The sequence below is a fragment of the Rhinopithecus roxellana genome, chromosome 12, assembly GCF_007565055.1.
Source record: "Rhinopithecus roxellana isolate Shanxi Qingling chromosome 12, ASM756505v1, whole genome shotgun sequence".
NCBI classification, from domain to species: Eukaryota; Metazoa; Chordata; class Mammalia; order Primates; family Cercopithecidae; genus Rhinopithecus; species Rhinopithecus roxellana.
In genome coordinates, this window is record NC_044560.1 from 100702883 (window position 1) to 100726303 (window position 23421).

Genomic DNA, 23421 nt, shown 5'->3' on the forward strand with positions numbered 1-23421 from the left:
TTTGGCAAGTTTTACAGATACATAAACCTGCGAAACCATCACCACCATCAAGATACACCTTTCCCTCAGTTGCAAGAGTTTCCTATGAGACTTTGCCGTCCTCCCCCCAAAACCCCCGTGCCCCCATCACCTCTCCCATCGCCTCACCCCTGACCTGCTTTTCATCATCATGGATTAGTTAACACTTTCTAGAATCTTTTGTAAGTGGAATCGTAACGCATGTCCGTTTTGTGTCTGGCTTCTTTGACTCGGTATTTCTGAGACCCATGATGGATCAGGAGTTCATTGCTGGGTAGTAGTTGATTGGGTGGACACACCAGAATTTCTTGTTTCATTCACCCATTGATGGACATCTGAGTAGTTTTCCTGCTTCTGGGTTTGTAAATAAAGCCATTGTGAACATTTGTGTACGGGCCTTTGTGTTGGGTAAACACCCGGAGTATAATTGCTGGATTATATAGTAAGGATATGTTTAACCTCATAAGAAACTGCCAGTTTTGCGAAGTGGCTGAAGTAGTTTCTGTTCCCTCCAGCAGGGTGTGAGTATTCCACTTGCTCCACATCCCTGCCAACATTTGGTATTTTGACTTTTTTTTTTTTTTCTGGAGCTGGAGTCTCTCTCTCTCTTACCCAGCCTGCAGTGCAGTGGTGCAATCTTGGCTCACTGCAACCTTCTCCTTCTGGGTTCAAGCGATTCTATAGCCTCAGTGCACACCTGTAATGTAGCTGGGATTACAGGCAGGGGCCACCACACCCGGCTAATTTTTGTATTTTTGATAGAGACGGGGTTTTACCATGTTGGCCAGGCTGGTCTAGAACTCCTGACCTCAGGTGATCCGCCCACCTCGGCCACCTAAAGCGTTGGGATTACAGGCGTGAGCCACTGTGCCCAGCCTTGACTTTTTAACTTGAGCCATTCTGATAAATATGCAGGGTGTTTCATTTTGCGTGTGTGTGTGTGCGCACGTGTGTGTTTCCTAGCTTTGTTTTTGATTTTTGAGATATAATTTACATGTAGTAAAATTCAGCCTTTAATTTAGCATATGGTTTTTTTTGTTTTGTTCTTTTTTTTTTTTTTTTTAAAGAGGTAACATTTTTAATCATCAAAAAGTAAAATTACTCTCACCTAAAGCCAGGAATCACTATTTCTTTTAGCAGTGGTTTAAACAGCAAGTGAATCTCGTCGTCTTTGCGGGGCTGTGGCCATGCCCCTCAAAGTGAATTTAGAGGCTCTACAGCCCTGGTGAAAAGAAAAAAGTGAAATTAGCCAGGCACAGTGGCATACACCTGTAGTCTCAGCACTTTGGGAGGCTGAGGTGGGAGGACCACTTGAGCCTGGGAGTTCAAGACCAGCCTGGACCACATCGCAAGACCCCATCTCTACAAAAAAAAAAAAAAAAAAATGAACTGGGAACAATGGCTTGTGCCTGTGGACCTAGCTACTTGGGAAGCTGAGGCAGGGGGATCACTTGAGCCCAGGAGGTGGAGGCTGCAGTGAGTCGTGATGGTGCCACTGCACTCCAGCCTGGGCAACAGAGTGAGACCCTGTCTCAAAAAAAAAAAAAAAAAAAAAAAAGGAAGTTGTTCTTTGGCATGCCACGTAGTTCCAAAGGAATTGGAATCCATCCTGCATCCCACCATGATCCCGCATCGTGCGTGGGAGCTGTGGGGGGCACATGGCGCCAATCATTCTGGCCCAGTTTCTTCAATACTGATGATGTTTCTGTTTCCATCTTCTGTGCTTCCCAGAGGCTGGCGAAGGTTCCTGCCAGCGGGCTTGGTGTGAACGTGACCAGCCAGGATGGCTCCTCCCCGCTGCATGTTGCCGCCCTGCACGGCCGGGTGGACCTCATCCCCCTCCTGCTGAAGCACGGGGCCAACGCGGGTGCCAGGAATGCAGACCAAGCTGTTCCACTCCACCTGGCCTGCCAGCAGGGCCACTTTCAGGTTCGGGCTCTGTGTCGCAGGCAGTGGAGCAGGGTGTCCGCTTTGGGCACCTTAGTGGGAATGCTGCAGGGGTTTGGTGGCTACCCCAGAGGACACTGCTCCCCTGAGCCCGGAGATTCTGATGTACACAGGGTAGGCCACTCAGCCTCAGGGCACAGAACCCTGGTGCTCCCTGGGGGTGGAGCCAGTCCCTGCCCCACTGCCACGCCCATTTGGGTGGTACCGAGGTTGTCATTCTGATTCTGCTCCCAGCAGGATCTGGCTCTTGAGCTTGTGTGGTGGCCACCGAGGGCTGTCCCCATGGTCATCTTACCACCCTTATACCCTGACAGCGCTTGCTCTGGGCCCGACAGTTGAACACTTCATAAAGAATAATCAAGGCCCCATAGAGGGGCTCAAGGGAGAATTTTGGAGTGATTAACTTTTTGAAAGTCCTGTTGTTCTTTGCCTTTTTTTTTTTTTTTTTTTTTTGAGACAGGGTCTTGCTCTGTCTCCCAGGCTAGAGTGCAGTGCTGCAGTCTTGGCTGACACTGCAGCCTCAACCTCCTGGGCTCAAACAATCCTCCCATCTCAGCCTCCCGAGTAGCTGGCATGCGCCCACGACACCCAGATGATTTTTTATTTTTTTGTGGAGACGGGGTTTCGCCATGTTGTCCCGACTGGTGTTGAACTCCTGGACTCAAGCAATCCTCCCACCTTGGGTTCCCAAAGTGCTGGGATTACAGGCGTGAGCCACAGCACCGGGCCCTGCTTTTCTTTAAGGAAAGCTGTGTATATATTTTTTCATTTTCCTATATCAGTTCTACTGTTAACTTTTTAAAGACAGAAGCCATGTTTCAGGTTTTGCATCTCTCTCACCGACACCTAGCAGAGAGCTTCAGGCATCGCTTTCCTAATCTGTAAAACTGGAGTGGCGATTGCAGCTCTCCCTGGGGTAGAAAGGATAGAAAGGTGAAGTGAGATCACCGTCGCCCAGCACATCTGGTGAAGTGAGATCACCGTCACCCTGCAGTTCACCCACACAGAGCAGCCCCACAGCAGACGGTAGCCCTCCCCTCTCACCTGGTGCCTTTTCTCCTGGAGGGTCTAAAGTCTTCTCAATAAGCTCAGAGATGGCTGGGTGTGGTGGCTCATGCCTGTAATCGCAGCACTTTGGGAGGCTGAGGCGGGTGGATCACTTGAGGTCAGGAGTTCGAGGCCAGCCCTGCCAACATGGCGAGACCCCATCTCTACTGAAAATACAGAAAATTAGCCAGGTGTGGCGGCAGGTGCCTATAGTCCCAGCTGCTCAGAAGGCTGAGGCACGGGAATCGGTTGAACCTGGGAGGTGGAGGCTGCAGTGAGCCAAGATCATGCCACTGCACTCCAGCGTGGGCAACAGAGCAAACTCTGTCTAAAAAAATAAGAAAGAAAGAAAAAACAAAAACAAAAAATTTAATAAGCTCAGAGACAAGTCAAAAGAAGATCAAATTTGAGGATTTCTCTCTGGAAATTTTGTTTTCTTGTTTTCTTATTTTTCTTTTTTTTTTTTCATAATTTTTCTCCGGCAGGAAATGACAGAAATTTTGATTAAGTTTGCACGTTTTTCTTCTCTGGCCCAGGTGGTAAAGTGTCTATTAGATTTGAATGCAAAACCCAATAAGAAGGACCTCAGTGGAAACACGCCCCTCATTTATGCCTGCTCCGGTGGCCATCACGAGGTTGCCGCACTGCTTCTACAGGTGAGGGTCCCCCTGATCGACACACCTGCACCAGTTAACAGGGTGCCTCCACCCAGCAACCCCTGCAGTGCACTGGGGATGGAGAGGCCGGGCCACTCATCAGCCCCAGGCCTCTGGGGAGAGGAGCGGGGCGAGCACCTTGCCACGCGGAGTTCTCCGATGGGAACGGATGGTGCCTCAGCATCCGGGATGCAGTCTCAAGGGCTCTGACACTGCTTTTGCCAAGGGTCTGGGTCTCACCTCACTGACCGGGAGTGTGTCGTGCTGTTACGTGAGCGTGGGCTGAGTGGCCGCCTCTGTCCCTGCTGCTCTTTTTCCGTCTTGATAAACGTTATGGGAATGGATTAAAATTTCCTGAAGAAGTAGGAAAAACCAACTTGTCCATGACTCTGCTACTCGAGGGAAACTCATTTTGGCGGACTTTTCAAAAATATGTATAGCTTCAGTGTTGTTTTGTTTTCTTTTTTGTTTGAGGCAAGTTCTTGCTCTGTGGCCCAGGCTGGAATGCAGTGGCACCCTCACGGCTCACTGCAAGCTTCAGTCTCCCAGGCCCAGGCAATCTTCCTGCCTCACGCTCCCAGGTAACTGGGACTACAGGTATGCACCACTGCACCTGGCTAATTTTTGCTGTTTGTTTTTAGTAGAAATGGGGTCTTACTTTGTTGCCCAGACTGGTTTCAAACTCCTGAGCTCAAATGATGCTCCTGCCTTGGCGTCCTAAAGTGCTGGATTATGGGTGTAAGCCACGGCACCTCGCTAAGTATTGTTTTCTTTTTTTCCAAGATGGAGTCTCACTCTCACCCAGGCTGGAGTGCAGTGGTGCAATCTCGGCTCACTGCAACCTCTGCCCCTGAGGTTCAAGCAATTCTTCTGTCTCAACCTCCCAAACAGCTGGAACTACAGGCGCCTACCACAATGCCCGGCTAATTTTTTTGTTTTTTGGTTTCTTTTTAGTAGAGATGAGGTTTCACTATGTTGGTCAGGCTGGTCTTGAACTCCTGACCTCAGGTGATCCACCTGCCTCGGCTTCCCAAAGTGCTGGGATTACAGGCGTGAGCTGCCGTGCCTGGCCCCAAGTATTGTTTTCTGTTTTAGTGTTATTTAATGTAGAAACTTGTTTATTCGAACTTTGATTTTTAATGGTTGCATAACTGTGGATATACCATAGTGGTTTTTTTTTAACCTGTTTCTTCTCTGTACGTTTAAGTGGCTTCTGTTTTCTCTGCTATTAGGATAAATGCTGCAAGGAACTCTGTCTATAAATCTTTTTTTCTCAGTACTACTTTTCCCCCCCCAAATTTTAAGAAAATTTTCAGACATAAGAAAAGTTGAATGTGTTTTATAGCGAATACCTGTATGCCCACAGCCATATTCCATGCTGACGTTTCGTAGCGTTCCTTTTGATCGTGTGGTTTCTCTTTCCAGCACGGGGCCTCCATTAACGCTTCTAACAATAAGGGCAACACAGCGCTGCACGAGGCAGTGATTGAAAAGCACGTCTTCGTGGTAGAGCTGCTTCTGCTCCACGGAGCGTCAGCTCAGGTGCTGAACAAGCGGCAGCGCACGGCTGTAGACTGTGCTGAACAGGTAGGCGGAGAGCGTCGAAGAGCCGAGGGAATCCTGAGCTGCTCACAGCTCCCTCTGGATCCCTTGTGTTTAAGCTGGATCTGAAATAGCAACACCTGGCCCTTGGCATCGCTGGGTTGGGCGTAGTTGGTGTGCCAGAAGTCCGCAGCGTGGGTGGATGGCTGGTCCTCGGTCCCCTGGTCAGAGGTGGCGCTCTGGGAACCAAGAATCATTCTTTCACAGGTGGTTTTCAAAGGCCTGAGTGGAGGGGCTCCCCCCAGCCAGCAGTAGGGCCGTGGTCCAGTAGTTACGTAGAGTCAGGCACTCCAGGGGAAGGAGCAAGTCATGATGTTCTGGTCTCACCATCCTCACAGTGTGAACACAGCCATTGTCTTAGCAGCATGATGGAGAAGGTTTGTTTAGTTGGTGGATTTAAAACTCCTTGAGGCCAGGCACAATGGCTCATGCCTGTAATCCCAGCACTTTGGGAGGCCAAGGAAGGAGGATCACTTGAGCGCAGGAGCTCATGACCAGTCTGGGCAACATAGGGAGACCCCATCTCTACAAAAAATCAAAAAATTAGCCGAGCATAGTGGTGTGCCTGTAGTCCCAGCTACTCAGGAGGCTCAGGTGGGAGGATCGCTTGAGCCCAGGAGGTCAAGGCTGTAGTGAGCTGAGATTGTGCCACTGCACTCCAGCCTGGTGACAGAGACTGTCTCTCAGAAAAATGAAAGTAAAAGTCCTTCAGTCCTGTGGGAATCGTGGTTATTGGTGTACTGCCTTCTCCAGTGCTGTGGGTGCTTGCGTGGAGAGCAATGGGGAAAGGTCCTTTTCCCCTGGCGCGCGGCAGCTCTTTCTGTTCCTGTTTTCCTGCTGAGTCTTTCTTTTGTTTTCTACTCAAGATAGACAGCGAGTTGGCTGTTAAGTGACACAGCTGAGAAGCTAATATCACCATCAATCAATCCACTCCGTGGATAGGCTCCTTATAGTAATTTTTTTGTTTCTTAAGACAGAGTCTTGCTCTGTTGTGGCGTGATCTTGGCTCACTGCAACCTCTGCCTCCTGAGTTCAAGCGATTCTCGTGCCTCGGCCTCCTGAGTAGCTGGGATTACAGGCATGTGCCACCACGCCTGGCTATATTTTTTTTGTATTTTTTGTAGAGACGGGTTTCACCATGTTGCTCAGGCTGGTCTTGAACACCTGACCTCAACTGATCACCTCCCTTGGCCTCCCGAAGTGCTGGGATTACAAATGTGAGCCACCGTGCCTGGCCTCCTTATATTAATTTTCAGTGACAGAATTGAAATATTTTAAACTCTTAAGTTTAGTACTTTCTTAAATGAGTATGTTGATTTTTTTTGGTTTTTAAAAATTTTTAATTTTATTATTATTATTTTTTGAGACAGTGTCTCTCTTGCCTAGGCTGGAGTATAATGGCGCAATCTTGGCTTACCGCAGCCTTGACCTCTGGGCACAGATGATTCTCGAACCTCAGCCTCCCAAGTGGCTGAGACTATAGGCATGTGCCACCAGGCCCAGCTAATTTTTTTTTAATAGAGACAGGGTTTCGCCATGTTGGCCAGGCTGGTCTCGACTGCCTGGGCTCAAGCAATCCACCCACCTCGGCCTCTCAGAGTGCTGACATTACGGGTGTGAGCCATCGCGCCTGGCCTATTATTATTTTTAAATAGAGACAGGGTCTTGCTGTGTTGCCCAGGCTAGTCTTGAACTCCTGGGCTCAAGCGATCCACCCACCTTGGTCTCCCAAAGTCGTGGAATTGCACGCATGAGCCACCGTGCCGTTAATTAATGTGTTTCAATGAGTACTTACTGTATGGGGGGCCCTCAGCAGCCTCATGATCAGTGTATGATAGTAGATCAACTTACTATGTTTGAGCTGGTTGCATGGAGTGGTTGGATCCCCAGCATGGAGGCCACCGAGAGGGCAGAGCCGGGCTCTCCACACAGGCCTCCTTTTACCACTGGGCTTTATGGCCTCCAAGCTCCGTTTGTAATTATTTCTGAGCTTTTTCTGCCCAGCCACACTAATACTGACATTTAGATCAAAAACAAATAATAGCCTATTAAAAAAGAATAAAAACTTTACTGTTCCTTTTCCCTTTCAAATTGCAGAATTCAAAAATAATGGAATTGCTTCAGGTGGTACCAAGCTGTGTTGCCTCATTAGACGATGTGGCCGAAACTGACGGCAAGGAGTATGTTACTGTTAAGATCAGGAAAAAATGTAAGAGTTTACATTCTTTCTGTCATGCTCAACTTCGGTATATTTAGACATTCATGAGCAGTTGCTGGTGTTCATTTAATTGTATATGTAAAATGTAATTATAATCATGCCTGGAGGGGATACAGGCACCAAAGAAATGGTTACCTCCCAATTTGTCAGACTATGGGTAATCTTTTTTTGCTATTAGTTTTCTGGTTGATGGTAATGATGTTTCTTGAGGAAATAAACTGTCAATGCTACCTTGAAGGTTCAGGCGTCCCTCTATGGAGATGGGGAACAGTCTCCCGGGTAGTTTCTTTCATGCCTTATGTTCCAAAGTCAGGTGTTCTGGGAATTTCCTGGACATCCAGGGCGAATATTACCTTTCAAGATTTTTTTTTTTTTTTGAGACGGAGTCTCGCTCTGTCACCCAGGCTGGAGTGCAGTGGCATGATCTCAGCTCACTGCAAGCTCCTCCTCCCGGGTTCACGCCATTCTCCTGCCTCAGCCTTCTGAGTAGCTGGGACTACAGGTGCCCGCCACCACGCCCGGCTAATTTTGTTTTTGTATTTTTAGTAGAGACGGGGTTTCACCGTGCTAGCCAGGATGGTCTCGATCTCCTGATCTCGTGATCTGCCCACCTCGGCCTCCCAAAGTGCTGGGATTATAGGCGTGAGCCACCACACCTGGCCTCAAGGTTTTTTTTTTTTTTTTTTTAAGTTTGTACGTATGCAGAGGTTGATTATAATTAGAACAGCAGTTGCCAAACAGCAGTGGGACTGAAGTATTTTCTTCTTTTTAAAAAGTTTAGAAGGGGTCCTTGTTCTACTTTTTTTTTTAATTTACAGTGTGAAATATTATCCAGTGAGGTATGCAATAATGCAATACAATAATATGGATAAACCCATTCACATATCTGGATAACCCTGAGACTGTCTCACTGTAATTGGCTGTGGCTAGGAGAGTTAAGGGAGTTAAGGATTTCGTTTTCTGTTTCATGGGGGTTCTCATAATACAGGCTGACTACCCCCCATCTCAAATGCTTGGGACCAGCAGCGTTTTGGGTTTTGGAATATTTGCATTATACTCATTGGTTGAGGATCCAGATCAGGAAATCAGATTCTTCTGAGCCTCATGTCAAAGAGTTCAAAATGTTTCGGATTTTGTAGCTTTTTTTTGAGATGGAGTCTTGCTCTGTCACCCAGGCTGGAGTGTAGTGTTGCAATCTCAGCTCACTGCAACCTCTGCCTCCTGGGTTCAAGTGATTCTCCTGCCTCCGCCTCTTCAGTAGCTGGGATTATAGGTGTGCGCCACCATGCCTAGCTAAGTTTTTGTATTTTTGGTAGAGATGGGTTTTCTCCATGTTGCCCAGGTTGGTCTTGAACTCCTGACCTCAAGTGATATGCCCATCTCGGCCGCCCAAACTGCTGGGATTACAGGCATGAGCCACTGCACCCGGCCTGTAGCATTTTAGGCTTTAGATTTTTGAATTGGAGATACTCAGCCTGTTACAAATAGGTACTAGCTGTGTTTCTTTAAGCAAATTCAGTGTTTCATTTTCTAAATTTTTGTAAACCTGAGAATAGAAAGATTGTGTCTGTGCTGTAATTTTAAAATAATTTTACACTGTTTTCGAAGTTTTTAGATGTTTATCTTTTTATCTACAGGGAACTCAAAACTGTATGATCTACCAGATGAACCTTTTACAAGACAGTTTTACTTTGTCCACTCAGCTGGTCAGTTTAAGTGAGTATGAAAATCAAGTTGATTTCTGTGCTTTTGCCCCTAGTTTACTCCAAGCTGCACGTAAGCTGCTTCAGTTGTAATTGGTTATGGACAAATCTGCACCTAATAATGTCAAAAATGCTGCCACCTTGTGGCCAACCAGAGTGTTTCATGCCACTGTCCAAATATTTATTTTAGTTTATTTTGGGTTTTAGGGGAAAGACTTCAAGGGAGATTATGGCAAGAGATAGAAGTGTCCCTAATTTAACCGAAGGTTCTTTGCATCAGGTAAGTTATTAAACACTGGCTTTCAATCATATTTTCTAAAGCCTGGCGTTGTCAAAAGTAATCCATGGTAAACACGTCTCCTTGATCATCATCTTCATTTTTCCCTGCGCCGTATGAGCTAGCAACAGTTAAAACTGGAATTATTTCATGGGACAGTGTACAGACTTCACTGATTGTTATATTTCAAAGTACATTTCTGAGCAGAGGAGTGGAAAGTGTTACATGTGTGGGAAACCGCAGGTCTTGGTGCTTATAGGAGATGAAACATCCCAAATTTCACTATGGTTTTAATCACCAAAGAAAATGACAGTTTATATATAGATGGGTAAACAGTGTCTCCAAGTATGGTGTACAGTTGCTCAGACAATGAGGTGACCATCTTCCCACTGCATTTTAATTTTATTTATTTATTTGAGAGAGTCTTGCTCTGTGGCCCAGGCTGGAGTGCAGTGGCGTGATGTCGGCTCACTGCAATCTTCATCTCCCGGGCCGCCTCAGCCTCCTGAGTAGCTGGGATTACAGAGGCATGTATGTGCCACTACACCTGGCTAATTTTTTTTGTATTTTTAGTAGAGACGCAGTTTCACCATATTGGCTAGTCTTGAACTCCTGACCTGAGTGATCTGCCTGCTTCAGCCTCCCAATATGCTGGGATTACAAGCGTGAGCCACCGCGCCCGGGCCCTACTGCATTTTTAAATTACTCAGAAGCTTGATTGAAAACCTGTGATCTGGCCAGGCGCGGTGGCTGAAGCCCGTAATCCCAGCACTTTGGGAGGCCGAGACGGGCGGATCATGAGGTCAGGAGATCGAGACCATCCTGGCTAACACGGTGAAACCCCGTCTCTACTAAAAAATACAAAAAACTAGCTGGGCAAGGTGGCAGGCGCCTGTAGTCCCAGCTACTCGGGATGCTGAGGCAGGAGAATGGCGTAAATCTGGGAGGCGGAGCTTGCAGTGAGCTGAGATCCGGCCACTGCACTCCAGCCTGGGTGACACAGCGAGACTCCATCTCAAACAAAAAAAAAAAAAAAGAAAACCTGTGATCTGAGACAGTGATTCTTCTCAGAACCACGACTTTCCTTACTGCTGATGAGAATTTATAGCGTATGTAGCATAGGCTTGTTGGAACAAATACACAAAAGTTCTAAATTGTTGTTTTAGATAATTAAAATTTTAATTAACATGACTAATTTTGATATCATAGTTAGTCTTACATGGTGTTGCTAGTAGACCTGCTGCTTTGTGGGAAAGCCAGAAACGTTGAAATCTGCCTGAGTTCCATCAAGTGCTATCTTTTCCTTTGCTAGCTGTGGGACTTTAGGCAGGTGGCTTAACTTTGCTGATCCTGTCTCCTCAGCTGTAAAATGGGGATAACAATAGTAGTACATGCCTCCTAGAGTAATAAAGATTGTGAAAACACGTGAAACATTTACTCTGTGTCTGACACATGTAGTATGCACATTGCCATGTTAGCACCACAGGGATGTGAGAATTGAAATTATGCCTGTCAAGCACTGAGCACATTGTGTGACACTAAGGGGCAGCTGTCACTGTCATAGTTGTGGCTTCCAGTACAGTGAGGACGTGAACGGTTCAAAATGTACTCTTTCTTTAGCCAGGGAGGCAAAGTGTCACACTGAGACAGAATAACCCACCAGCTCAGAGTGGATCTCATGCTGCTGAGAAAGGCAACAGTGACTGGCCAGAGAGGCCTGGACTGACACAGACTGGCCCTGGACACAGACGGATGCTGCGGAGACACACGGTGGAGGATGCAGTCGTGTCCCAGGGCCTGGAGGTTGCTGCTCCCCAAGAGGTTAGTGCTTCCCGGTCCTAACAGGAATGACGAGTTGTTGAACCTGCTGCCAGGAAGCAAGGATGCAACAAGATGATGCTGACTGAGGACTAAATGTTCTTCCATGAAACTGGCTTGAGAAGTCTTCAGCACCAAGTTCCTGAAAGCTTTTCTGTGGCTAAGAATGCAACAAAAAAGTTCACCACCACCATCTCTCTCCTCTTCAAAGCTAATGAATACACTTGAAACAGACAAATTCCAGTAGAGTCCAGATCCTTAAGCCAGAGGTGCATGCTTCTTTTTAAGTATGAGGGTTTGTTGGTCACAGGGGGAGAGGTTTCACCACCAGATTCTGACCTCCTCCTCCCAAAAGGTGCTAAACCTCTCTGACCTGTGTACATTCACAAACCACAACTAGAATTCCTCTACCTGGGATGAAGCGGGAGAGAAGCAATTTAGGTTTCATTGTACTGTAGAGGCCAGGCTGAAATGTTGTATCTGAAGGAAGAAAGCAACAGCTGGACAACGTTTCTTTGCAAAGCAACACTTGAACCAAAAGATGCCTCAATCCCATTTTGATGTTCATTTTAGTGAAAGGATGCATCAGACCTCTTCCACATCATGCATGTGGGAAAGGTTGGTTATCATTTTCCTTCTAACAAATAGGTACAGATATTTGGTTACTACACGTGCATCTGTAGCAGTGTTTCTAGAAACATCCCTTTTTGTTGAGAACCTCCTGTGAATGTCACACTCACACCTGACGGATGGTTACTGGATTAGAGAGTAGATTTGGCACATCTTTTCTTAGTCTTTTGATTCAGATTCAAAACTTAATAGCACAAACCAGGTCAAAGTTACTTTCAGTTAGAATTTATTGCCATTTATTCCTTTTTATAAATTTCTGTAGATTATTTTTTTTTATGTTATTGGCCTAGAGCTACAAGTATATAGGTTTGTCCTGAATCCATTTTCAAATGACCTTGTAATAGGGAAATGGTTTTGTCCATGTTCTTGGAAATACTTGTGTATGTACAGAAGGGAGGGGTTATTTTTCTACAAAGTAATTTATGATTTCTAATTTTCTAATGTGCCTTGGATATGTGCCAAATGATGGAAAAGAAACAGTAAACTTTATGATTCTTGAATGTGTTATGGTATGCTTTTTTAGTTGTTTGGCTGTGGATGTTTCTCGGCCTCTCTGCTGTAAACATTTGCTTTGTGTGTGGGAAAAGTGGTCCCCATTGAATGGATATGTATCTTTCAGTTACAGATGTGAGATGATTGAAACATGGGAACTTGATCACTTAGCTCATTATCCATCTACTGACCAAGGCCGACTTAACCCAGTAGGCACAGTGTCCAGGGCCCACAAAAATGTTTTTCTTTGGAAATCAGAAGAATAAAATGAATACAGCTTCCTACCCCAAACAGGAAATGAGTCCTGTTGCTTTGCTGATTTCTTTGATTTTTCCTCCTTTTCCCTACTTTTTCTTTTTTGAGACGGAGTTTCACTCTGTCACCCAGGCTGGAGTGCAGTGGCACGATCTCGGCTCACTGCAACCTCCGCCTCCTAGGTTCAAGCAATTCTTCTGCCGCAGCCTCCTGAGTAGCTGGGACTACAGGCGCCCACCACTGTGCCTGGCTACTTTTTTTGTTAGTTTTAGTAGAGATGGCGTTTCACTGTGTTAGCCAGGATGGTCTCAATCTCCTGACCTCATGATCCGCCCGCCTCAGCCTCCCAAAGCACTGGGATTACAGGCGTGAGCCACCATACCCAGCCTTCCCTACTTTTTAAACAAAACCACCTTATAGACTGAAGCTGCTGTGGTTCCATACCATCCTAATTAAGAAAATACATCCTATACAGTTTATCAGCACAGGTATTCTCAGGATACAAATGTGCACATTTGACACCACCTAATATTTTGGGGTAGTACAATATAATTTTGAAAACATTTTTTTTGAGATGGGAGTCTTGCTGTCACCCAGGCTGGAGTGCGATGGCACGATCTTGGCTCACTGCAGCCTCCGCCTCTCAGGTTCAAGCAATTCTCCTGCCTTAGCCTCCCAAGTAGCTGGGATTATAGGCGCCTGCCACCACGCCTGGCTAATTTTTGTATTTTTGGTAGAGACAGGGTTTCACCATGTTGGCCAGGCTGGTCTCGAACTCCTGACCTCAAGTGATCTGCCCACATTGGCCTCCCAAAGTGCTGGGATTGCAGGCATGAGCCACCACGCCCAGCCGAAAACATTTTCACATATACCCTTTTTATTTCAACAATTGCTGTGGGTGGTAGAATTGTCAAATGGGGAAACAGTTTCAGAAAAATAAGGGGGCTGCGAGGGATCTCACAGCCAGGATCAAGGTCTTGTTGGCAGTGGCAGCTGCAAGCTTGGTGTGCCCTTCCTCTGGATAGGTAAATGCTGTTTCTTTTTGAGCTGTTCTGGTCATCAGTAATGTTTTCCATCGTTAAGTGACTCCCTTGATTATTTTTAAAAAACAGTTGTCGGCCGGGCGCGGTGGCTCAAGCCTGTAATCCCAGCACTTTGGGAGGCCGAGATGGGCGGATCACGAGGTCAGGAGTTTGAGACCATCCTGGCTAACACGGTGAAACCCCATCTCTACTGAAAAATACAAAAAACTAGCTGGGCGAGGTGGCGGGCGCCTGTAGTCCCAGCTACTCGGGAGGCTGAGGCAGGAGAATGGCATAAACCCGGGAGGTGGAGCTTGCAGTGATGCTGAAATCCGGCCACTGCACTCCAGCCCGGGCGACAGAGCAAGACTCCGTCTCAAAAAAAACAAACAAAGAAAAAACACTTGTCATTCTGGCCAACATGGTGAAACCCTATCTGTACTAAAACTACAAAAATTAGTTGGGTGTGGTGGCACGCACTTGTAATCCCAGCTACTTGGGAGGCTGAGGCAGAATTGCTTGAACCCGGGAGAAGTGCAATCATGCCATTGCACTCCAGGCTGGCAACAGAGCAATACTCCATCTCAAACAAAAACAACCAGTTTTTTCCAATTGCTTTTCCTACTCAAAACCTGATGTGACAGTTGAGAAATTAATGCTCTAATTTCCATTTTTGTGAAAAAAAGTTTTGAATTCAAAGTAATGCGAGTTCACTCATTTAATTTATAAAGTTTAGAATGACCACTCTCCACTCCCTAAAATGTGCTCCAGCCTTTTGTTGCCATCAGGATCCTCTCTCCTTGACACAGAACCACTTTTCACTCTCAGGTAGGTGTCTGAAAGAATCTGACCATCTTTAAACACATTCACAGCAGTTGCCATTAGGACAGTGGTTATCCTGTGAGAGAAAGCACAGAACTTGTGAAGTGCCTCATATTCCCCTAGCATTTGTATGTAAAAGAGGCTTAAAGCAAAATTTACCTGTAATTGGGATTTTTTCAAAATCCCTGACCAAATTTTTTTTAAATTACCAGTTTACCCTGACAGAAAATCCCCAACCAGATTTCATCTTATGATCATTCTATTCTTTTAAAAATATGTTAATGTGGCCGGGCACGGTGGCTCAAGCCTGTAATCCCAGCACTTTCGGAGGCCGAGGCGGACGGATCACAAGGTCAGGAGATCGAGACCATCCTGGCTAACACGGTGAAACCCCGTCTCTACTAAAAAATACAAAAAACTAGCCGGGCGAGGTGGCGGGCGCCTGTAGTCCCAGCTACTCGGGAGGCTGAGGCAGGAGAATGGCATGAACCCGGGAGGCGGAGCTTGCAGTGAGCTGAGATCTGGCCAGTGCACTCCAGCTTGGGTGACAAGAGCGAGACTTCGTCTTAAAAAAAAAAAAAAAATATGTTAATGTTCTTAAGGGTTCTACTTATTTAGAATGTTAGGTATTATTTTAATACTTTCTTCACTGACAACAGTTGCAAATTTCAAATATAGCAGAATCTCCAGTTTGAACATGTATCAGTAGTATGCTGGCTAACGCAAAGACTGGGGTTTGTAAACCACATTTCCCTTCACTTTTTTACTGATCTTATTCACCTTGTTAAATGTTATGAATGTAATCCTGTGCTGGGTCTCACAGGACTAAGATATTTAAACGGTTACCCCCAAACAGCTGGTTGATGGTTAAGTTTATGATTTAAATATATGAGCAGTGGCTTGCACCTACAGTCTCAGCTACGGGGGAGGCTGAGATGGGAAGATCACTTGAGCTCAGGAGTTTGAGGCCAGCCTCAGCAACATAGCAAGTCTCCGTCTCTGAAAACCCTAATTTATGAGTGCAGGTTTTCATAACCTAATGGAAAGCAAGCACAACAGAAGAGATAGCATTTGCTTTAAGTCACCTGCAACATTATGAGTGATATGTTACCAAAATGTTTACACACCAAACTGTCTCAACTGGATCTGAAATCATTAGTAGTCATTTCTCTTACAAACATGTTTATTACTGTAGTAGTATTAACAACATGTCTAATTATTTTGGTTATTTTTTTCTGTCATCACCCTAGTTATTTTGGAGGGAGTGGTATTTGTTAATCTCAGTACCTCTGGAAAAACAGATTATAAATGAGATCAAAGATGGCAGTTTTGTTGTTTGTTTGAGATGGAATCACCCAGGTTGGAGTGCAATGGCCTGATCTCAGCTACTGCAACCTCTGCCTACCAGGTTCAAGCCTCCCCAGTAGCTGGGATTACAGGTGTGTGCCACCACACCCGGCTAATTTTTGTATTTTTAGTAGAGACAGGGTTTCACCATATTGGCTAGGCTGGTCTCGAAATCCCGACCTCAAATGATCTGCCAGCCTCAGCCTCCCAAAGTGCTGGGATTACAGGTATGAACCACTGCACCTGGCAAAGCTAGGAATTTTCTTAGATTAAGTGGAAGAACTATCGGCAGGAAGAGAAACAGCTTACCTGCTTTCAGAATCTACGTCTTGGAATATTAGATATGCTCAATTTGAACCTGATTCAGTCTGATGCACAGGTTTTAATTCCCCTCATCTTGCTGCGGCTGCTATGTTTTTCTTCCTGAAGAGTGCTGGAGCAGCTTCTCTTTCTGCCGTGGACACTTTCCCCATCTAATATTCACAGCACTGTTGCAAAGGACAGATTCATGCTGGTACATGTGCTTAAAAGCTTTTGGTAGGAAGGGGAAAAATTCAAAACACAGATCTGGCCACTTGGCTATGATACTAAAACAACTTACCCAAATGTTTTATTTGCATAACAAGTTTATTTTTTTAAAAGGCATATAGACAATAAACAAAGTAAATATTTAATCACATCTTAACTTCTGTCCTAGAATTGTTCCGTTAAGTTCTAGTCTGTAAACACTTGTAGTTCAATAATCATCATCTTCATCAGAGTCCATTACTTTTCTCCTGTTGAACTGGGAGGAAAATTAAGTGTCAGAACATTTCTAATAAAGAGTAACTCACATTTTCTGAGAAAAGAACATTTCTACCAATTTTAGCACGACATTTGTGTCTTTAAAGCAACTTAGTGTGAACTGAAAGGGTGGGAATGGAGTCAAGAGCCTATAAAAATTGGAACCCTCCCCCAATAGATTCAGCCTTTTTCTCCCAACTTTCACGTGTTACAAAAGGAAAATGTCTCTGGGCTGAAAAATGTGTGGTAGATGTATATTCAACATTAATCTTTCAAGTATCCATCTCTTCATTTGCCACGAGCATCTGGGGACACTTACTTTCACCGTTGTTGTCTTTTCTGTTTGTTGGCTTACTTTTTTAAGGATTTCTATTAAACCTTGTTCTGAGACCTAGGAGAACCAGAAAAGATAAAAGAAAGAAAAACAGTACTTTTTTAAACAAAGAATTTACCTCTGCAGATGGAATCACTTTGTAGTCTTTTTTGAGGTGTGGGGAAAGAGCTCAGGAAGGAAGGAGTGGTAAGGAAGGAGGTTGAAACTATTGGTTATAACTGTTGGTTTAAGCTCCAAATAAAATTTGCTCTGCCATTCCTCATTTGAGGAGGGGGAAGTATCCATAAAATTGCTTCCTCAGGAAAACTGAAAGCTAACAGATACTTAGGAACACCTTTATCATCACCAGCTGGGTGTGACAACCACATATACCACTGTGTTTGGTGTCAGGAATACAGACACACCACTTCTGCCCGATGCTTAAACATCCCCTTGAACGAGGTAAGTCACACACGTAAATGATCAGCCTAACTAGCTCCCCACCCCACCCCCACACACATACACAAGCAGTTCTCAGTGTAAGGGGTTAAGGGGACAGGACTGATTCGGGTAGGCTGTGGTGGTGGCAGAGGACTTCTCAGGGCAGGTGGGGCTCATCTGGATCTCAAAGGTCAGGTTTGTCAGAACATACCCCTCATGGCATTACAGCAAAACACAGAACATATCCAAGGGATCTTAGCACCTTCTCATCTGCAAAACACACCTCTACTTACACTGGTAGTATTTTAATTGGTGTTACTGACAAAGCTTGTTTCCAGTGCAGGGGCAATTGAAGCTAGCTGACCCTAACAGTCATTGGGTCACAGACACCAACAAGGTTCCACAGCAACGCCAGGAAAGGAGCAAAGCAGAGGAATTTAGGAAAGGCAATTAATTCTCAGGTAGGTATGACTATTCTTTCCAACAATTTCTTCTAAGAGTCAGCAAGAATTCTGTAATCCAATGAAGATGCAGCTGACCTTCTGAAGCCATGTTTTGATAAAGCAGGTAAAGTTCCTCAAGGCAGTCTAAGCTTACCTTCTCACTCAGTTGTCCATATCTTGCCATCTGTATGAGGTAATTCTCCACTGCTTTAGTTTTTTCAGGCTTTACAAGTGCTAAGTTACTTACTAAAAAGAAAAAATTCATATGCAAAAACCATTAGAATCAAATGCACTTACGTTATACCTTAAAACTATGCATTGACATTTCCAAAGCACTTCACAAGCTTGTTTCTCAACCAGTGTAGGGCAAGACAGTATTGTTACTCTTCTTAAAAATGAGAAAACTGAAGTTCAGCCATGCCAATCTCCACATGGGCATGTGGGGGTAGTGGCCCAGCCAAGACGAAACTTGGGTTCTCAGATTCTAAGCACCATGCTTCCTGTTTCTTATATAACTGCCCTCTGGAAAGCGGTTTATCTATTACACATACATAATGGTGGTGATCCACCTGTGGCCAACTTTTCTATACTCAAACTGGGCTTCCAGTTAAAACACAGAAAATACCAGTTCATTCTGATTGGCTCATGTTTTCTTTCTACAGGTTTTGGTTTTTATGATGAACTCTGAACATACACTAAAACTGACAATACATACAAAAAGCCCCTCAGTCCCCATCACCCGTGTCAGCTACCAGCAACATTCTGTGATTGGCCCTATGAGTTTCCTATGAATCTTACCTAATACGCACCTGGAGAAAATCTTGGTAAGAGAAGTGACCTCGTACTTTTAATAGGGATTAAAGTACAGTTCTCTAGGTTTAGAAACTTCACACTTCTTAGAATCTCAAGTGTTTTCAGCCTAAGCAAATATTTCATCTAGTGATAAGAATAATGGCATATAATCACCCCATTCAACTAACTCAAGCTCACTTTATGGAAATGAAATCAAAGATGCTTACACCTGGCCCGGGCCGACTGATCCAGAACTTGGGCTAAGATACTGTTTCTCATTTCTGCTTCCCTACAACAAAAACATAGGTCAAGCACAATTAAAGCTGTCGGCATTGCCCTGGAACATACAAAAAAGAACCCATCCAGTATGTGTCTCCACATGGGGCCTGCAGTATACACAGTGTTATGGTACTTGCTCTACACAAGGCTGCAGCTACATTCAAGTAGAATCCCCTTTTGCCCTCAAAGAACCAGCTTTATATACACAGGTGAGAATCTACCAGGCTGGAAGGTGAGCTTTAGTTGCATCAGAGTGAAGCCTCAATTCAAACACCATCACCAACATTTCTTAACTACCTATTGCATGACAGGTGCTAGAAATTTATAGTGGGATTTCAGGCAATTAGAAGGACCATGTGACTAATCTATATCTTTTTTAAAGCTGAGATCCAGGAGGCTATGCTAAAGAGACATAGGTAACTGCGGCCAAGCTACAGCCAGATTCCATGTTTTTAGACTCTCAGTTCTATTTTTCTGGGTGGGGAAGGGGAATGAAATTATAACTTTACAACTATCCTCACTTCTTCCTACCTACCCAAAGAGAAAGTAGTTCATGTCCACAGGACAGTGGTCTCATGAACTTAAGTTTTTTTCTTTCAAATGAAATCCTTTAAGGAATCTAAAAACAAATAAGCACAGATGCTTTGGCTCAACTGAGAGGGAGAGCTGGGGCTGGCTGTGCTCACTATCTACTCCCAGTTCAGAGGCCCCTGGGTTCATGGAATGTGGCTTAAAGCTCATTTCCATAGGCCACTTCTTTACTGCAGCCCTGCCACAAACTTTAAGAGATGGGGTCTAGGCCGGGCATTGTGGCTCACGCCTGTAATCTCAGCACTTTGGGAGGCCGAGGTGGGCGGATCACTTGAGGTCAGGAGTTTGAGACCAGCCTGGCCAACATGGTGAAACCCCGTCTCTACTAAAAATACAAAAATTAGCCGGGCATGGTGGCAGGTGCCTGAAATCCCAGCTACTTGGGAGGTGGAGGCAGGAAAATCGCTTGAACCTCGGAGGCGGAGGTTACAGTGAGCCAAGACTGTGCCACTACACTCCAGCCTGTGTGACGGAGCAAGACTCCATCTCAAAAAAAAAAGGGGGGGGTCTCACTCTGTGCATGCTGGAGTACAGTGGTGCAATCACAGCTCACTGCAGCTATGATGAGCTCACCTGTCCTCAAGTGATTCTTCCACCTTCGGCCTCCTGAGTAGCTGGGTCTACAGGTTTCAGTCACCGCACCTGGCCTGCCACAAACCATTACATCACAGAATCCTAAGATGCCATCAACTGTAAGATGCACCATGGTTTTACGTATCTCTAAAAATGAAAAAAAAAAAAAAAAAAAAAACACCCTACAAATGAGAGGTCTAACAGGGACCTCCACTCAAACTGGGGTATCTTGGGAGGCCGAGGTGGGAGGATCACTCAAAGCCAGGAGTTTGAGACTAGCCTGGGTGATATAGCGAGGCTATAAAAAAAAAAGTTTAAAAGAATTAGCCAGGCATGGTTGTGCACGCCTGTAGTCTCAGCTCCTCAGGAAGCTGAGGTGGGAGGATCACTTGAGCCCAGGAGGAGTTTGAGGCTGCAGTGAGTTCTGATTCCACCACTGGAGTATCAAAGAGCAACATTCTCAGTACAAGGTAAAGAAGAAATAAATCTGCCACACAGTAAGAGGCAGTACAAAAGCTTGCATGCACCTGGCCCTGAGTGAAGAAGAAAAAAGTTCAGTCTTACAGGGTTGGTGTCTGAATTCACACTACTAGGGAGGAGGCAGGGGAAAACCTCAAGCAGAGAATTTAACTTTCAGTGGTCTCAGAAACGGACTCAAGTGGTGGCAGTCTAAAGTAAATCCCCTCTGGAAGAATCTGGGGCAAGAGCAATCCGTTATAAAAGGCAACCTGATTTCAGATATGTGAAAAGATGTACATGGTAGAATCAATGAAATTCACATCGTTTTACTTCCTATCACTACTCCAGATGCTTCTTACCATCTGTCTTCTCCCAAACCCTCCCTGCCTTCCTATTTCTGTAGACTGAGCACAGTGCCTGACCCAGAGTAGGTGCTCTATAAATATTTGTTGGAGAGGAGTTAGAAGGTGGGGAAGGGGAAATGCAGAATTGTCCAGTAACCTCAGGGTTTCAGTTTTGCAAGATGAAAACATTCTAGAGTGTGAACACTACTGAAGCGCACACTTAAAAATGATTGAGATGGTGAAATTTTAACCACAATTTAAAAACAACAGTAGCATAAGGTAATCACATACTCATTCAATAAACCTGCCACAGAATCAATTACCTGCATCTGTCTCAGGTGTTCTGCCCTGTGTTGGGATAAAACAGTCAGAATAGTTTAACAGTTAACACTTACTGAGCACTTACTAAATGAGGCACCGGACTCATGTCACCCCCACAGCTGCGGAAACTGCCACAGCTGCCTATTATCAGGCTCATTTTAAGGTACTCACAGTTTGGCAGAGAAACATCAACCAGTAATTGCAATACAAGGTCTGAGGTCGAGCTGCATACGTGTATTATTTAACTAATAATAATGAAGATACCCTGCGGATGATTTTGGCCAAATCACCATTCCAACAAAACAAAAAATCTGAGTCACACACCTGCTTAAAATAACTAAAGCAAAAGAAATCCATTTGGTGAAACCATCCTTCAAAAAGTTCAGGTTTCCAGCCCATACCTGTGCTTTGCTTCCTGTTGGGCCGCATCGCCAGGATCCTGGGAAAAAAAATTAAATTTAATAGAGAAATTTCACGGGGTGGGGAAGGGGGAAAAAGGAACGGTTCTGTTGTTTCCTATACATAACAGTCTCTTGCAGTGGTAGAAACTACTCCCCAAATAATGAAGAAACTGGGCCTCACAGAAATCAATGAACTAATTTCCACTTACAACGTTTTGACTGAGCGTCTAAAATCACAACCTCACAGAACGCTTTGGAATACAGAGCACCCTGGGGAGGGGAATCCCTGTATTACGAAACCGTGTTTTACGTGTAGGGATAATTTCTGTAAAATAAAACGGGCCTCGGTAGTAGGGACAACGATAACTCAAAGACTGCACCCTCCATCCCTAAGGTCCCCGTCCCTATCTTTATCAGAAACGCCTCTCCGAGCGTTTGATCCATCCAGGCTTCCCGGGCGGCCCCTCCCTGTCATCCCGGCGGGGCGAGCGTTCCTCTGACCCCGCCGCGCGCTCAGCACCGGGAACACAGCGGACCCTCAATACCTGTCAGCTAAACTTGGGTCAGAACAACTGAATTCTGGAAAAATTGAATTCGGTCCGGCTGCTGCTGGTCCCAAAAGCAGAGACTGTGCTTGGATCCAGGCCCGCCAGGACGAGCCCGCTCCAGGCCAGGGGACCCCACACCCCAACGCCCGGGCACGTGGCGGCCCCCGCCGCCAGCCTACCGTGCCCCTCGCGACGGAGAAAGCGGCGAGGCCACCTCGGAGCTGGCCACGAGGCCGCCAGGGCAGCGCCGGGGACCGGGCCCTGGGGGTGGCGCCCAGAGCCTCCGCCCGGGAGGCGCGCCCTCCACTCCGGGCGAGGGCGGCGCCCCGCGGGGGCCGGGCATGGCAGGGGCTGGCGCGCTCACCCCATGCTTGGCCTGCAGCTCGGCCAGCCTCTGTCTCCTCAGCGCCTCAAGCTCCTCGTCCGCCATGGTGCGGCGTCAGCGGTGGAGCAGCCACGGACACTCCCACAGCCCCTCGGCGCCAGCGCGGCCTTGACCACTGCGCAGGCGCCCGCGGGGCCCAGGCGTCACCAATCCAGCCCGGAGCCACGCCCCGCGCCGTTGCCAGGGCGCCAGGAGAGGCCCGATTCCCCGATCTCAGGCGACAGAGCTTGGGCGCACGGGGGGGCGGGGCCTAGGGCGCCGCCCCACCCGTGATCGGCTCCTCTGCGTGCGGGGACACGGGCTGCGCTGGGGGCGGGTGCTGCGCTTCGGAAAAGTTAAAACCTAGAAATGTGGCATTAACAAGTATAATAATTATGGGTACAATGTGCCGGTGACCTAGAGAGCTAGGCTCATATTATCTATTTATAGATGGGGAACCAGGGGCGCAGGAAGGCTGAGTGGGATGATGGAAATATCCTAAAGCTGGATCGTGGCGGTTGCTCCGCGGCTCCTCGGTGCACACAGAGGCCAGCCGGTGGCTCCCCGCCTGTGGTCCCGGCGCTTCGGGAGGCGGCAGGGTCATTTGAGGTCCGGAGTTTGAGACCAACCTGGGCAATATGGCAAGAGCCTATCTCTACTAAAAATTTAAAAAACTAGTTCTCAGGAGGCTGTGTCAGGAGGATCGCTGGAGCCCGGAGGTTCGAGGCTGCAGTGAGCCGTGATCGCGCCACTGCACTCCAGCCTGGGAGACAGAGCCAGACCCTGTCTCTAAAATAAAAAATAAAAATAAAAAATGTGGGCCGGGCGCGGTGGCTCAAGCCTGTAATCCCAGGACTTTGGGAGGCCGAGACGGGCGGATCACGAGGTCAGGAGATCGAGACCATCCTGGCGAAC

At 46.3% G+C, this 23421-nt stretch overlaps 2 protein-coding genes and 1 non-coding gene across 6 annotated transcripts in view; 2 read left to right on the forward strand and 1 right to left on the reverse strand.

Moving 5' to 3' along the window:
- Nucleotides 1-12416, forward strand: part of ANKRD27 (ankyrin repeat domain 27) — an 80418-nt gene extending 68002 nt beyond the window's left edge. For 2 of the 3 annotated variants that reach the window (XM_010367012.2, XM_030941937.1), the window contains 7 exons: nt 1750-1947; nt 3549-3668; nt 5094-5255; nt 7368-7479; nt 9126-9204; nt 9399-9471; nt 11089-12416. In XM_010367012.2, coding sequence (XP_010365314.2) covers nt 1750-1947; nt 3549-3668; nt 5094-5255; nt 7368-7479; nt 9126-9204; nt 9399-9471; nt 11089-11310 — 966 coding nt within the window. In that variant the 3' untranslated portion in view covers nt 11311-12416. The remainder of the gene's footprint in view (nt 1-1749; nt 1948-3548; nt 3669-5093; nt 5256-7367; nt 7480-9125; nt 9205-9398; nt 9472-11088) is intronic. The other variant, XM_030941936.1, reaches the window with a different exon arrangement.
- LOC115892551 lies at nt 1127-1240 on the forward strand. The gene has a single exon (XR_004052421.1). It is a non-coding gene; the product is annotated as a small nucleolar RNA SNORA68 (small nucleolar RNA).
- Nucleotides 12417-16467: 4051 nt separating the features above from the next.
- On the reverse strand, nt 16468-22766 carry PDCD5 (programmed cell death 5). Of its 2 annotated transcripts, XM_010367014.1 has the most exons (6): nt 22507-22766; nt 21595-21632; nt 18854-18915; nt 17989-18080; nt 16957-17028; nt 16468-16638 (listed from the first exon to the last, which is right to left on the reverse strand). In XM_010367014.1, exons 1-6 carry the CDS (start codon nt 22570-22572, stop codon nt 16591-16593), a joined length of 378 nt encoding a protein of 125 aa, XP_010365316.1. In that variant the 5' UTR covers nt 22573-22766; the 3' UTR covers nt 16468-16590. The 2 variants fall into 2 exon arrangements, with proteins under 2 accessions (XP_010365316.1, XP_010365315.1); XM_010367013.2 differs by lacking the exons at nt 16468-16638; nt 16957-17028 and having other exon boundaries at nt 17035-18080; nt 22507-22714.
- Between the last annotated feature and the right edge of the window lie 655 nt (nt 22767-23421).

Coding starts and splice junctions, on each gene's coding strand:
- PDCD5 (XM_010367013.2), bottom strand. CDS start 22,572: ATGGCGGACGAGGAGCTTGAGGCGCTGAGGAGACAGAGGCTGGCCGAG. Junction 18,916..21,594: donor CAACAGGAAGCAAAGCACAG/GTATGGGCTGGA, acceptor TTTTTGTTGTAG/GGAAGCAGAAATGAGAAACA. Junction 18,081..18,853: donor TCAGTCGGCCCGGGCCAGGT/GTAAGCATCTTT, acceptor TTTTCTTTTTAG/TAAGTAACTTAGCACTTGTA.